Genomic DNA, 12,406 nt, shown 5'->3' on the forward strand with positions numbered 1-12,406 from the left:
GAGGAAATGGCTAAGAAGGTACGCTGAGAAGTGTTTGACAGCTTGTCAGGAAAGCAGCGAGAAGCAATGTGGGTCACATTAAAAGTTATTAGAATGAGCCGGCATTCATCCGATCACATTTTAATAAGTTGCTGTGTCTCAGCTACCGTGTTTACATCCCATAATGCCCGGCTACAGTGACCGCTTTGGTCCAGTTGTTCTGCTCCGACCATGGAGCCTATTCAGACTGAGGAAACTCAGAGTGAACTAAAGCTTAGTGCGATTGGAAACAAACCGAGATAGAAAGATGGGTCTGAGATTGGTTCCTGGTCCCAGACCAGGGTCCGCTTGGGTGCATTCAGATTCTTTTAGAGGTAACGATCTCTGGCTCACTCTAAGTGAGTCAAATATGTCCAGTGTGAGTCTGAATACACCCATAAAGACATAGAGGTGAGTGAAAGATTTGGACCCAATAGAACCATTAAAAATCAAACAACTGTTTGTTGATCTCCGTTTTTTTTTAAATAAATTCTTCAAACAACCTCAGTTATTCATTTATAAAAAAACAGGATGAATGAAAAAAAACTGAACCTCACACAGAACAAGTGCATCACAAGTTTATGTGGAACCAGCACTAAGTTGAAACAGAACCAACCTGTTAGCAAAAAACATCCAGCAGAGCTACAAATATGAAAGAAAAAAAATGTCTTGATATGTGACGATCTAAATAAGGACTTATTAGGTTTTAATGAGATGTAAAGATCCAGATGAGAACCAAAATTTCAGGCTGAAGAGATTGATTGAAACCAAAAAATGTTTAAATTCTCAGTTTGAAGTGAGAATGAGATTGGATAATTTAATCTTTCTACTTGCAGGACTTCTGGTTGGGGATTGAACCCTCAGCTCTGACTCATCTTCAGAGCTCCACCTTTTAATCCTTCACTTTAATCCTTCTGAAGATTGACAAGAATCTGTTGAAAACAGTCCTCCATCATTCTGCTGTCAGTGGGGGTCCATGTGGGTGAATACATGGGGGAGGAGAGGGAGCGCTGTGGGGTGGCAGTAGTGGTGGGCGGGGCTTCTGTACAGGTAGGAGTCCACGATGGGTGAGGTAGGAGGACACAGGAAGTGTGTGGGCAGGAACATCTTGTCGGTTGAAGCCAAAAGCTCCAGGCCTGCGGCGGACTGACGCTTCCACTTTGTCCTGCAGAGAAAAGCAACAAAATGTCACACAACAAGCCGGAAAAGCAGCAAAAAGCAGGGTTGTTTAACTGCGTAATTCCATTGTGTAAAGCAGTGTCACTCAGTTCTGAAAACTTCATCAGCAGCAGTGAGGGTTGGTTCCTCACCTACTTCCATTCACTTAACAGATTAATGGAGGATGCCATGTCCACATGACCTTCTCTCGTCCTGAACATCCAGAATTTTCAACTTTAGCAAACCAACACACAACAGGGAGTTAATCCGGCCATTGAAGCTCCTTATTCACCAACACCCACTTGATCCAGGTATTCAGCAGCAGACAAGGCAGGATTTCTGGATAACCAAAAGGGGACCAGCTTTTGAGGCCTAGAGTTTGACACCCCTGGTGTAGGGTTGAAGTCCAGAAGCTGGTGGGCTGGTAACGACTTGGTCCTCTGAGACCAAAGACATCATCTCAGCTCTTAGAGCAGGAGTGGGCAAACTACGGCCCAGGGGCCACATGTGGCCCATCAAGCTATTTTATCTGGCTAGCCAAACTGGAATAAATCATATTGATTATCCTTATTAATGTTTGATTTTTCCCTGTAATTTTAGTGTCTACCCATAGATGGTGCACTACAAGTAAATTGACCTTTGTATGGGTGCAGAAAGATATTCTACATTCATGTGGTGTTGGAAGATTTATTGAGTTGGAAAATCCTTTATTCGATTATTCCAACACCACATGAATGCAGCATTTCTCTAAGTTTGCATTTTTTCCTGAAGGACATAGACTTATGGACGCAATTGGAAAAAACATTTAAAAAAAAGCCAATGAAACAAAAACTCCAAAATGTTCTGTTTTAATATATATCAGTTTTCAATCAAAACCAAAGCATGTTGTCATCCAGATTTCAGATGTCTTTCTCTTATGGGGTAGATTACTAAAACACACCACGCCTCTGGTTCGGCTCTTTTTATTTTAGAACCCTTTGTGGCCCAAGAGTCAAAAGGTTTGTCCACCCTTGTCTTAGAAGTAAGAAGCCAAACCACCTGCATCTACTGGAATGTGTTGAGAGGGTGGCAATCTTTGTCAGGGTTTGGGGTTTTTTGCCTTGGCTTTTGCTCCTGTTTTTGTTCTGTCGTGATTTGAGTTCTGTTTCCTGTTTTATTTTGAAGGTTTCCTGTATCTGTTAGTTTTTTGTTTTACTTCCCTGGGTCTGGTTTGGGGACCACAGGATTTCCTCTCTGCCTTTTTGCAGATGATGTTGTCCTGTTGGCTTCATTGAGCCGGGACCTCCAGCGTGCATTGAGGCGGTTAGCGGGTGAGTGTGAAGCAGCTGGGATGAGGGTCAGCACCGCTAAATCTGAGGCCTTGGAGCCAGACCGGACCGGAGAAAGGTAGTTTGCCATCTCTCGGTGGGTGGAGTGTCCCTGCCCCAGGTGGAGGAGTTTAAGTATCTTGGGGTCTTCTTCACGAGTGAGGGAAGACCAGAGCGTGAGATTGACAGACGGATCGGAACGGCATTCGTAGTTATGCGGTTGCTGTATCGGTCCGTTGTGGTGAAGGGAGAGCTGAGCCAAAAAGAAATGCTCTCAATCTACTGGTCGATCTTGGTTCCAATGCTCACCTATGGTCATGAGCTCTGGGTCATGACCCAAAGAACAAGGTCCTGAATACAAGCGGCTGAAATGCGCTTCCTCCGCAGGGTGGCTGGACACTCCCTTAGAGACAGGGTGAGAAGCTCGGTCACCCGCGGAGAGCTTCTCCTCCACATCGAAAGGAGCCAGTTGAGGTGGCTCAGGCATCTAGTCCGGATGCCTCCTGGACGCCTCCCTGGAGAGGTGTTCCGGGCATGTCCCACTGGACGGAGGCCCCGGGGAAGACCCAGGACACGTTGGAGAGACTATGTCTGTCGGCTGGCCTGGGAACGCCTCGGGGTCCCCTCAGAGGAGCTAGAGGAAGTGGCTGGGGCGAGGAAAGTCTGGGCATCTCTGCTTAGACTGCAACCTCCGCCACCCAGTCCCGGATAAGCAGAGGAAGATGGGTGGATGGATGGACTTCCCTGGTCCCAATCTCTCCTGATCATTTTCACCTGTGTCTAGTCAGTTCTGTCTGTATTTAAGTCTTGTCTCTGCCTTCCTCTTGTGCCGGTCATTTTTTACGTGACCGGCTGATTCCCTGTGTTCCTGGTTGCCCAGACAGTTGGTTTTGTTTGTTCACCCTAATAGATAAAATGATTCCTCACGTTTGACCCAGTGGAAAAGTTGGTAGATTAATTGTATTTCTGTGATGTTGTCATAACTTATAGATTCATCTAATGTTACACTGAAGCTCTAAATAAATGTTTGCACAAAAGCTGAAGTGTGTGAGCTTGGAGGTCTTGAAACAAGTTTACGAATAAAATTGGATGTAAAATATGCTTTGTAATTTCAAAAACTGTCTCACTAATTGTATATATCTTATATCAAAACAACAATCTCAAAATAAAATATCTAAGCAAGAAATCAAAGACATACAATCTCAAAACAATATTTATATTCTTATGCGTTCCATTCTTTCTGAGTCTATTGCTCTTAAAACAAGATCAAACTGTTTTGGCACGTTATTAGTTTTTCTGTTGTGGTTAGCCTGTTTTGCAGTGGATGGAGCACTAACACCTTGGAAAATCCTCAACACTGGTTTTTGCAGATGCTTCATTAAAAAGGTTCCTGACAGTGACGTGCAGTCAGATGAGGCGAGTGAGGCTTGGCCTCACCTGTCATTGGGATAAAATAGAAAAACGTACATTTAGCAAATATTATTTTCCACTGATCCGTGTTAAAGATACATTTTCACTTGACACGTTTTCCACAGTTTCGCTGAATATGAGTGCTGCACTATCACATACGGAGCGAAAACTCTGGGTGAGGCTCCGGAGCTGTTCGAATCATGTCTGACTGCTGGACTCAATTTTAACAGTGACGTGAAGCCAGAGTGCTGCTGTGAGCGCGCAGAAAAGGCTACCGGTGAGGCGAGCCTTGCCAGCATGGGGCAGACGTGAGCTGACAGCTGCTTAGCTAAACTGGTGCAGTAGAAACAGAACAGACAGAGGACGTCTGTCTCCATTGAGAGGAAGATACTCATTAATCTACAGGATAATAAGAAAGACATAACAGATCATAGAGCCTTTTGAGGAGAAGGATCGAGGCATGGACTCAAAAAGTAAGGCCAAACATGGTTTTCAATCTTTGTTTTTTAAGTGGAAAAAAATGTATCTGAAAACAAAATTTTAGATTTAAAATAATTATTTTTATGATCATTTTCACAGACAACATTGGATAACACTGATTAAAGCACCAGAATTTGAAGTTGGAAAACTACCAGAAATAGTTACTGAGGGTCAAAATTGAATCTGTGCTGAACATATCTACAGTATATTATGAGGGGCCGTATAAGACATTATTTATTCTGAACCATTCACATTCATACATTCTTGCTCTCACAGTCATATATACTCTCTTTCGCATACATATATTCTCTTACGCATACATATATTCTCACTTGCACATACATGTAATCTCACTTGCGCATCCATATATTCTCTCTCTCGCATGCATATATATTACCTTACACATACATACATTCTCACTCTCATTGTCACTCTTAAAAAAGAATACATGTATGTGAAAGACAAGTATATATGTGCGTGTGAGGAAAAGTATATATGTGCGTGTGAGAGAGGAGTATGCATGAAACGGAAATGACTTTGCATGAAAAGGAAGGCACTTTGCATGAACCGGAAGGCAGATGATTTCCCGTGCTCTGATTGGACAAGAGGCCGCCACCTCCCTTTTTTTTTTTTTTACGAGCTCTTTTTTATTTTTATTTTTTTTATTGAACAATTGCAACATACAGAACCACAAAATGAAAAATTAACAACAATTACACTTCCGAATACAGACTTAACGTGTTACATTCTTAGAAAGATTCTAAATATTAGCAACACATACAAAAAAAATATATATATAAAAATAAAACTAAATAAAGAAAAAAAATAGATAAAATAAAAAGAGAAAATGCGAGAGTAAACTTATGTTATCATTCCAAAAGAAATACAAATGTTAATTGTTTTGTGAGCTTTTGTATTTTTTGAAGCTGAAATCAAGTTTAAATATTGCTGCAGTTCCAGTTTGAACACAAAGAAATCAGGTTTTTTATTAGAAAATTTGCTTTTGTGAATGTGAAATTTAGCCATAAACAGACGCTAACATGAACCAGCAAAAAGGAGCCACGGGGGTCCTGCAGCAGGCCATCGGAACCTTAAGAAATATTTTATCTTCACCTCAAGTGGTCACAAATCTGTCTGCATCTCTAGAGACACAAAGGAATGTCTCAAATACCAATAATGGTAATAGAAGCGCCACCGAAACAGAAAACCCGTATCCACCTTATTCCTAGCCCCCATGAGCCTTTGCGTGAATTATGGGCGACACTTCCTGTAGACGCCGGAACACGCATTTACATTAAAACAAATTCCTCTTGTTTTCCATAACTACATATAAATGTGGGAAAACCAGCTGTCATGTCTTAAAAAAGGCAACGGTGAGGTGAAGATAAAACATTTCTTAAGGTTCCGATGGCCTGCTGCAGGACCCCCGTGGCTCCTTCTTGCTGGTTCATGTTAGCGTCTGTTCAAAATGTTGCCTATTATTTCATTTTTATTTCTTTTTTTCTATATGTGCATTTATAACGTTTGTTCACCCTAACTTGGTTTGTATATGAGCATCTATAAAAAACAAAAAAACAAAGAGGTACACACATTGTTAAAAATATTACTGTTTTTTGTTTTTTCGGTCTTATATGTGTGTTTGATATTACCAATTGTTTATTGTGCAAGTGACTGTCAATGTCTGTAAATTGAAAAATGTACAATAAAGTTTGTAAAAAAAAAAGTCTGTTCAAAATGGGAGGTGGCGGCCTCTCGTCCAATCAGAGCACGAGAAATCATCTGCCTTCCGGTTCATGCAAAGTGGCTTCCTTTTCATGCAAAGTGGCTTCCTTTTCATGCAAAGTGGCTTTCTTTTCATGCAAAGTGGCTTCCTTTTCATGCAAAGTGCCTTCCTTTTCATGCAAAGTCACTTCCGTTTCATGCATACTCCTCTCTCACACGCACACATATACTTTTCCTAACACGCACATATATACTTGTCTTTCACATACATATATTCTTTTTTAAGAGTGACAATGAGAGTGAGAATGTATGTATGTGTAAAGTAATATATGTGCATGCGAGAGAGAGAATATATGGATGCGCAAGTGAGAATACATGTATGTACAAGTGAGAATATGTGTATGTGCAAGTGAGAATATATGTATGCGTAAGAGAATATATATGTATGCGTAAGAGAATATATATGACTGTGAGAGCAAGAATGTATGAATGTGAATGGTTCAGAATAAATAATGTCTTATACGGCCCCTCATAGTATATACTTTAATTTGTTTACAGTATATATGACTAATGTATATACAAGAAGAGTGTTCTATCCATGTCTACAAAAGAAATATGCTCTGTAGGACAAATATCTTCTTGTGTGCACCTTATATGCTGTTACCTGCTGTTAGATGAATGGTGAAATATTCAGTTCTTGCAATTGTAAATCTGACTCCAGAGGAGTCGGTGCCTCACCAGCCATCAACCTCACTGCATGTCACTGTTCCTGACCCTCTGTCCTCTCTATGTGTGGTTCTCGAGCTGCACCATGGAGCACAGAAAAGAGCTTCAAAGGGTCACTTACATAAACTGGCCACCTTCTTCCCCTCCTGAAGCAGCTCTACATGGTGTACAACCACAATACTTGAGCAGTTTAAATAGCCCCATGTGTAAAAAATAAAAAAGCCAGGTTAAAAAAAATCTTCTAACTCTGAGAACATCAGATGGAAAGCTAGATCTTTTCATTTCATTTTTCACTTTGCATTGAAAACTTCAAATTTGCTTTCTCATAAATTACTCAACATGGATTGCATCACATGCTGCTAAATTATTGATTCTATTTGTATTATTAATCTGTAAAAATGCTTCTCCTGTAAACTCAGAAAACCAGTTCAGTCTAGATTTAAACTAGCAGATCTGGCTACTGGTTCACTCATTTCCCTCACCTGGTTCTTCATGGGTTCTAGCTGAGCTGGCTTACCTTCGGTTTTGGTACCAGGTCTTTACTTGGGTGTCACTGAGCTGCAGAGAGGCGGCCAGCTCGATCCGGTCCTGCACACTCAGGTACTTCTGCTTCTGGAAGCTTCTCTCCAGCCTCGACAGCTGCTGGTCACTGAACGCTGTCCGAGCTTTACGGGGTTTCTTGAGGCGTACTCCAACCGGATCAAAGCTCCTGCCGCCTTCAGGGGAAACGTGTTGGGACCATTCATCCGAATTTAGTCCAGCCCCTGTAAAATCCCCCCAAAAAGGTCTATTTTCTAACCTGAATGTTTAATTCATTTACCTTTGATAAGTTAACAGATAACTTGAGTTCTTGCAACGTAACATTTTTACTACTTTTAAACAATAATCAGCATAAACCAAAAAGGACAGAACCGAAGCATCAAGCTTATCGAAGCCCATCCAAAAAGAACAAGGACAGAACTCAAAACAAAACTAAACATTATTATTAAAATACTTAACTATATACATATATACACATACAGTACATATACATATGCACTGCTCAAAAAAATAAAGGGAACACCTACAGTAAACTCAATGTTACTCCAAGTCAAGTACATCTCTGTGTAATCGAACTGCTCAATTAGGAAGCAACACTGACTGACAATCAATTCCACATGTATTTGAGGAGGTGGAACCGACACCAGGTGGAAATAATGGGCTATCAGCCAGACACCTCCAATACTGGAATGGTTTTGCAAGTGGTGAGCTCAGACGACATCTTCGTCCCGATGTGGCTGATGTTGACTTATGAATGCAGACAGTTTTGTCTCTCTAGTGGTACAATGAGACAGTGTCTACAACCCACACAAGTGACCAAGGTAGTGCAACTCATCCAGGACAGCACATTAATGTGAGCTGTGGCAAGAAGGTTTTGCTGTGTCTGTCAGTGTAGTGTCCAGAGCATGGAAGCACTACCAGGAGACAGGCCAGTGCATCAGGAGATGAAGGACAGCAACAACCCTGCATCAGGAGCACTACTTTCTCCTTTGAGCAAGGAGAAACAGGAGGAACACTGCCAGAGCCCTGCAAAATGACCTCCAGCAAGCCAAAAAAATGCAGGTGTCTGTCCAAACTGTTAGAAACACACTTCATGAGGGTGGTACGAGGGCCCAACGTCCACAGGTGGGAGTTGTACTTACAACCCGACACCGTGCAAGACGTTTGGCATTTACTAGAGAACACCAAGAACACCACTGGCGCCCTGTGCTCTTCACAGATAAAAGCAGGATCACGTCTGTCACTGAGCACACGTGAAAGAGTCTGGAGACGGCGTGGAGAACGCTCTACTGCCTGCAACATCGACAAACATGACCCGTTTGGCAGTGGATCAGTAATGGTTGAGGGGGGGGGGTCTTTGGAGGGCTGCACAGATCTCTGGGTACTTACCAGAGGTTGCCTTACTGCCGTTAGGCATCGAGATTTATGCTAAATGCCAAAAACATCGAAAATACGGACAAAAAAAGGTCAAAGCCATCTCGTGCCCAATTTAGAAAGAAAAGAAAAGAAAAAGAGAAAAGAGATAAAGAAAAGGGTATGTCCTCATAGCTAGACGCATGTTTTCTAATGCTTCCTGGCCATGCAACAACAACGTTGTGGATGAAAACTTTTTTTTTGTCGATGACCAAAACTGAAGTAGGCCCAAATGTTGCAAATAACATCATTATTTATTTTTTAAGATTTTCTTCTTAAACGTTTGCTCTGCCTTAACTTGTAACATTAGTTATGATTCGTGTGTCTGTCTGCTTTGCTGTAAAAAGAAGGTTTTGTTGTGTTTTGTTGTTATATTAGTTCCTAAATGTTAAATGAGCTGTGATGGTAGCATGCTGCTGCCATAACATGCTAATGGCGTGTAGGTACCATAACCGTTGGGCCTGGAACTTCCGTTCGGGGTCCTGGGACTAATGCTGACGTCACATTATGTGATTGGCTGTACGTTGGTCTGATGACGTGTCAGATAGTGATTGGTCTGGACAAATTACGATACTACCATAGAAGAAGATATTATGAAGTCTGTTGTAAACAAACAGAGCTCCGACATGGAGCGAGATTATCTTCTATCTTTATTATTGTTATGATTATTATTGAATGGTCTCTTGTAGTTTTTTTAATCCATGCACCCAGTGCTTTATTATTGGCCGAACGGACCCGGAAGAACAACATGTAGCCGTGCTAACAACATTTTTAGCCACGGCTGAACTTAAACTAGAATAACAAGCGGATTGTGGCAAAATCTCTTTATAAAAATTGCAAAGAATAATGTCAGACACAATTTATGAGGGAAAATAACTTTAGGTTACAAAAGAGAACGTGAAATGAAAATTTGTAGAGCCCGAGAAGATGTCGACGCTACGAAGTTTGTCCAAGTGGGGTTACCATAGTGTGACGTTACCTTCAGTCTTAAGGACCCCGAATGGAAGTTCCAGGCTAAACGGTTATGGCACCTACAGGGGCAAATAACTTCAGATTGGCCATTACTTAATAATCATTTGTGGCAGCCTAAACGTTTTCACAATGTTTTTTTTACCAGTTAACTGGGGATTTAGGGGTTAATTTTGAGCCTGCATGTATGAAGTTTATTTTTAATTCATTTACAAATGTTGGGTTATATTATTAGTCAATAGAATTTTCATAAATCTGCAGGTAGTTTTAAAGATGAATATTTACCCTTTACTACAACTCTATGGTGACAAAACATAATTTAACAGGTCATAACTAGAAATCTGCCAAAGGATTGAAGACAGCAAACACCAGCCAATTTTCCCTTCTCTGAAGTACAGATTCAGATAGAGCATGACAACTTAAATTTTGCAATTCATAAATATTTTTTATAAGACCTATATTGCAGACGAGGAGCTAACAGAGCAATGCGAGGCACTAGACGACATACTGCATTTTGAAGGGAACTGTGATTTGGACAGTAGAGAGCTTGTTCAGGAAATCAAGAACTTGCCTAGCTTGCCATCAACGACTCCAAGTCTCCTTGACCTTATGACTTTCATGCACTCACCTTGCCAGTCACTGTGGCTCAAGCAGAGAGGAGCTTTTCAAAACTCAAGTTGATCAAGTCATTCCTAAGGTCAACAATGTCTCAGGAGCGACTCACTAACCTTGCCGTTGTTAGTATCAATCATTCAGTAGGGGAGCAGATTTCAAACGATGAGGTTATTGCTGAGTTTGCATCAAGGAAGGCTAGAAAGGTTAGGTTTTAGTTAGTATTTTCTGTTCTTAGTGCAATGGTGCAGCAGTTATATTTTATTTTAGCGTGTTACTTGTGCGATAAAAGATTTGTGCTTTAAAATATTTATTTCATATTATTTATGGATAACTGTTATAACGCGGTGCAGAATTCTGATAAACGCCTTTTGTATCAACTTCTTAATTTCAATGACAATAAAACTCGTCAGTTGACATGGACAAAGTGACTCTATTGGGGGGGGGCTGGGGAGGGTCTCGCCCGGGGAGTAATTCAGGGTAGAACCGCCACTGTGGATCGTCCACGAATTGAATCATTAAAGCGAATCTTTACACCTAACTATCTGTCCCTAAGTTTCTGTATTTGGCTTTATGTCATTTTGACCTCTTCAGTGCCTTAGTGCTGAGAAGTGCCAAACAATTGAAGGTCGATTTAAGCCTGTTATTTTCTTCAGTTTTACTTTAGTTTTTATGCCTTTTAATTCTTTTGTTTGTCCAATGTTCTGTCCCGTTTGTTTGTTTTTCTTTCTTCAGATGTGTTCATTTCATCTACATTTATCTGTCTTTTATTTGATTTTGTTGTTTTTACATAAATGTCATTTTACACAGAAACTGAGATCATTTTTGATCATTTATGCCTGAAAACATTGAATTTAAATGCAGCAAGTTTTAAAACATTGGGACCTCAAATTTTAAAAGGTAAATATTTTCCTTGACAAACTCGATAAAGGTTTGAAAAACCACTTCGACCGCTTATTCACCCTTTGGTTTAAAATGTACTTGCGTTTATAATTGTAATCCTCTCACCTTTGTTGTCGCTAGCGGGAGAAACGCTCATTTTATCCCAATAATCTTCATCGGATCTGCAGTCACACGGTTGGACTCGTGGTCCGGGCCGGACAGTGTCAGAAAAAGTCCGGGACTCCGCTAAAATGTCCTGGATTAGAAAGGAGGAGCTGATGGGGCGGCGCTGTTGCAGCCGGAACGCGGACTCCTGGGGCGGGGAGGATGGCTCCGAGCAGCCGCCCGGGAGGAACTCCTGGGGCTTTGGCCGGGAGGGAGCCGCGCCGGGCGGCGGCGATGGGAGGAAAGAGCCGGCGAGGAGCCCGGAGCTGCTGGAGGCAGAGAGCTGCATGCCGGCCGGGAGGCGGTGCAGTTCTGTCAGAAGTTAGTCAGAAACATCCAGGAATGGACTCAAGTAAATAAATAAAAAATACATACATCTAGCGGATACCTTATCAAAAGGTGGGAAGCAAAGGTTTTTGATCAAAGTTAAAAGAGTTGGAAACAGAATTTCAGCACCACGGACAGAGACACAAGGATCGAACTTCCCTCCTTACCTACATTTTTCTTCTTCCTCCTCACGGTCCTCCTCCTCCTCCTCCTCCTCCTCCTCCTCCTCCCCCTCCTGTCTAAAGGGAGTCCTTCTCTGAGTCCATTTCTGGACCAATCAAACTCAGATCAAGTTCACTAAAAGTCCCTTTGATTTATTGGATATGAAGAAATGCTGGAAGCATTTTTCCTCACTTCAACGTTAATCACAGTTGTTGGAATGACTTTTATTATTATTTCACAGCAAACCTGCGAATAGAACATTTAAAAAGCGTTATTCTGTAAAGCAGAACTTTCTTTATCTGACATAAGATAAAAAAATAAAGCTTTAATTAAAAAAAAAAAGTTGCTAAACTCTTTAATGTTTTTTATTGAAGATTTACTCCTTACGGTGGCCGAGAGGTGCAAGACACGCTTACATTTAAGATACAACAAAAAATCCCAGTACAAATGAACAAATGCTGAAATACAACAGCAAAGCATGAAAAAAATGACAGAGTCCTGAAACAGAAAAGCAA

The 12,406-nt window shown here is 41.2% G+C and overlaps 1 protein-coding gene across 1 annotated transcript; it reads right to left on the reverse strand.

Annotated features, from left to right (window-relative positions):
* Window positions 1-580: 580 nt before the first annotated feature.
* Window positions 581-11,853, reverse strand: barhl1 (BarH like homeobox 1). The gene is made up of 3 exons (XM_011479794.3): window positions 11,364-11,853; window positions 7,339-7,585; window positions 581-1,183 (listed from the first exon to the last, which is right to left on the reverse strand). Exons 1-3 carry the CDS (start codon window positions 11,689-11,691, stop codon window positions 982-984), a joined length of 777 nt encoding a protein of 258 aa, XP_011478096.1. The 5' UTR covers window positions 11,692-11,853; the 3' UTR covers window positions 581-981.
* Between the last annotated feature and the right edge of the window lie 553 nt (window positions 11,854-12,406).

This window comes from Oryzias latipes, chromosome 9 (genome assembly GCF_002234675.1).
Source record: "Oryzias latipes chromosome 9, ASM223467v1".
Lineage (NCBI taxonomy): Eukaryota > Metazoa > Chordata > Actinopteri > Beloniformes > Adrianichthyidae > Oryzias > Oryzias latipes.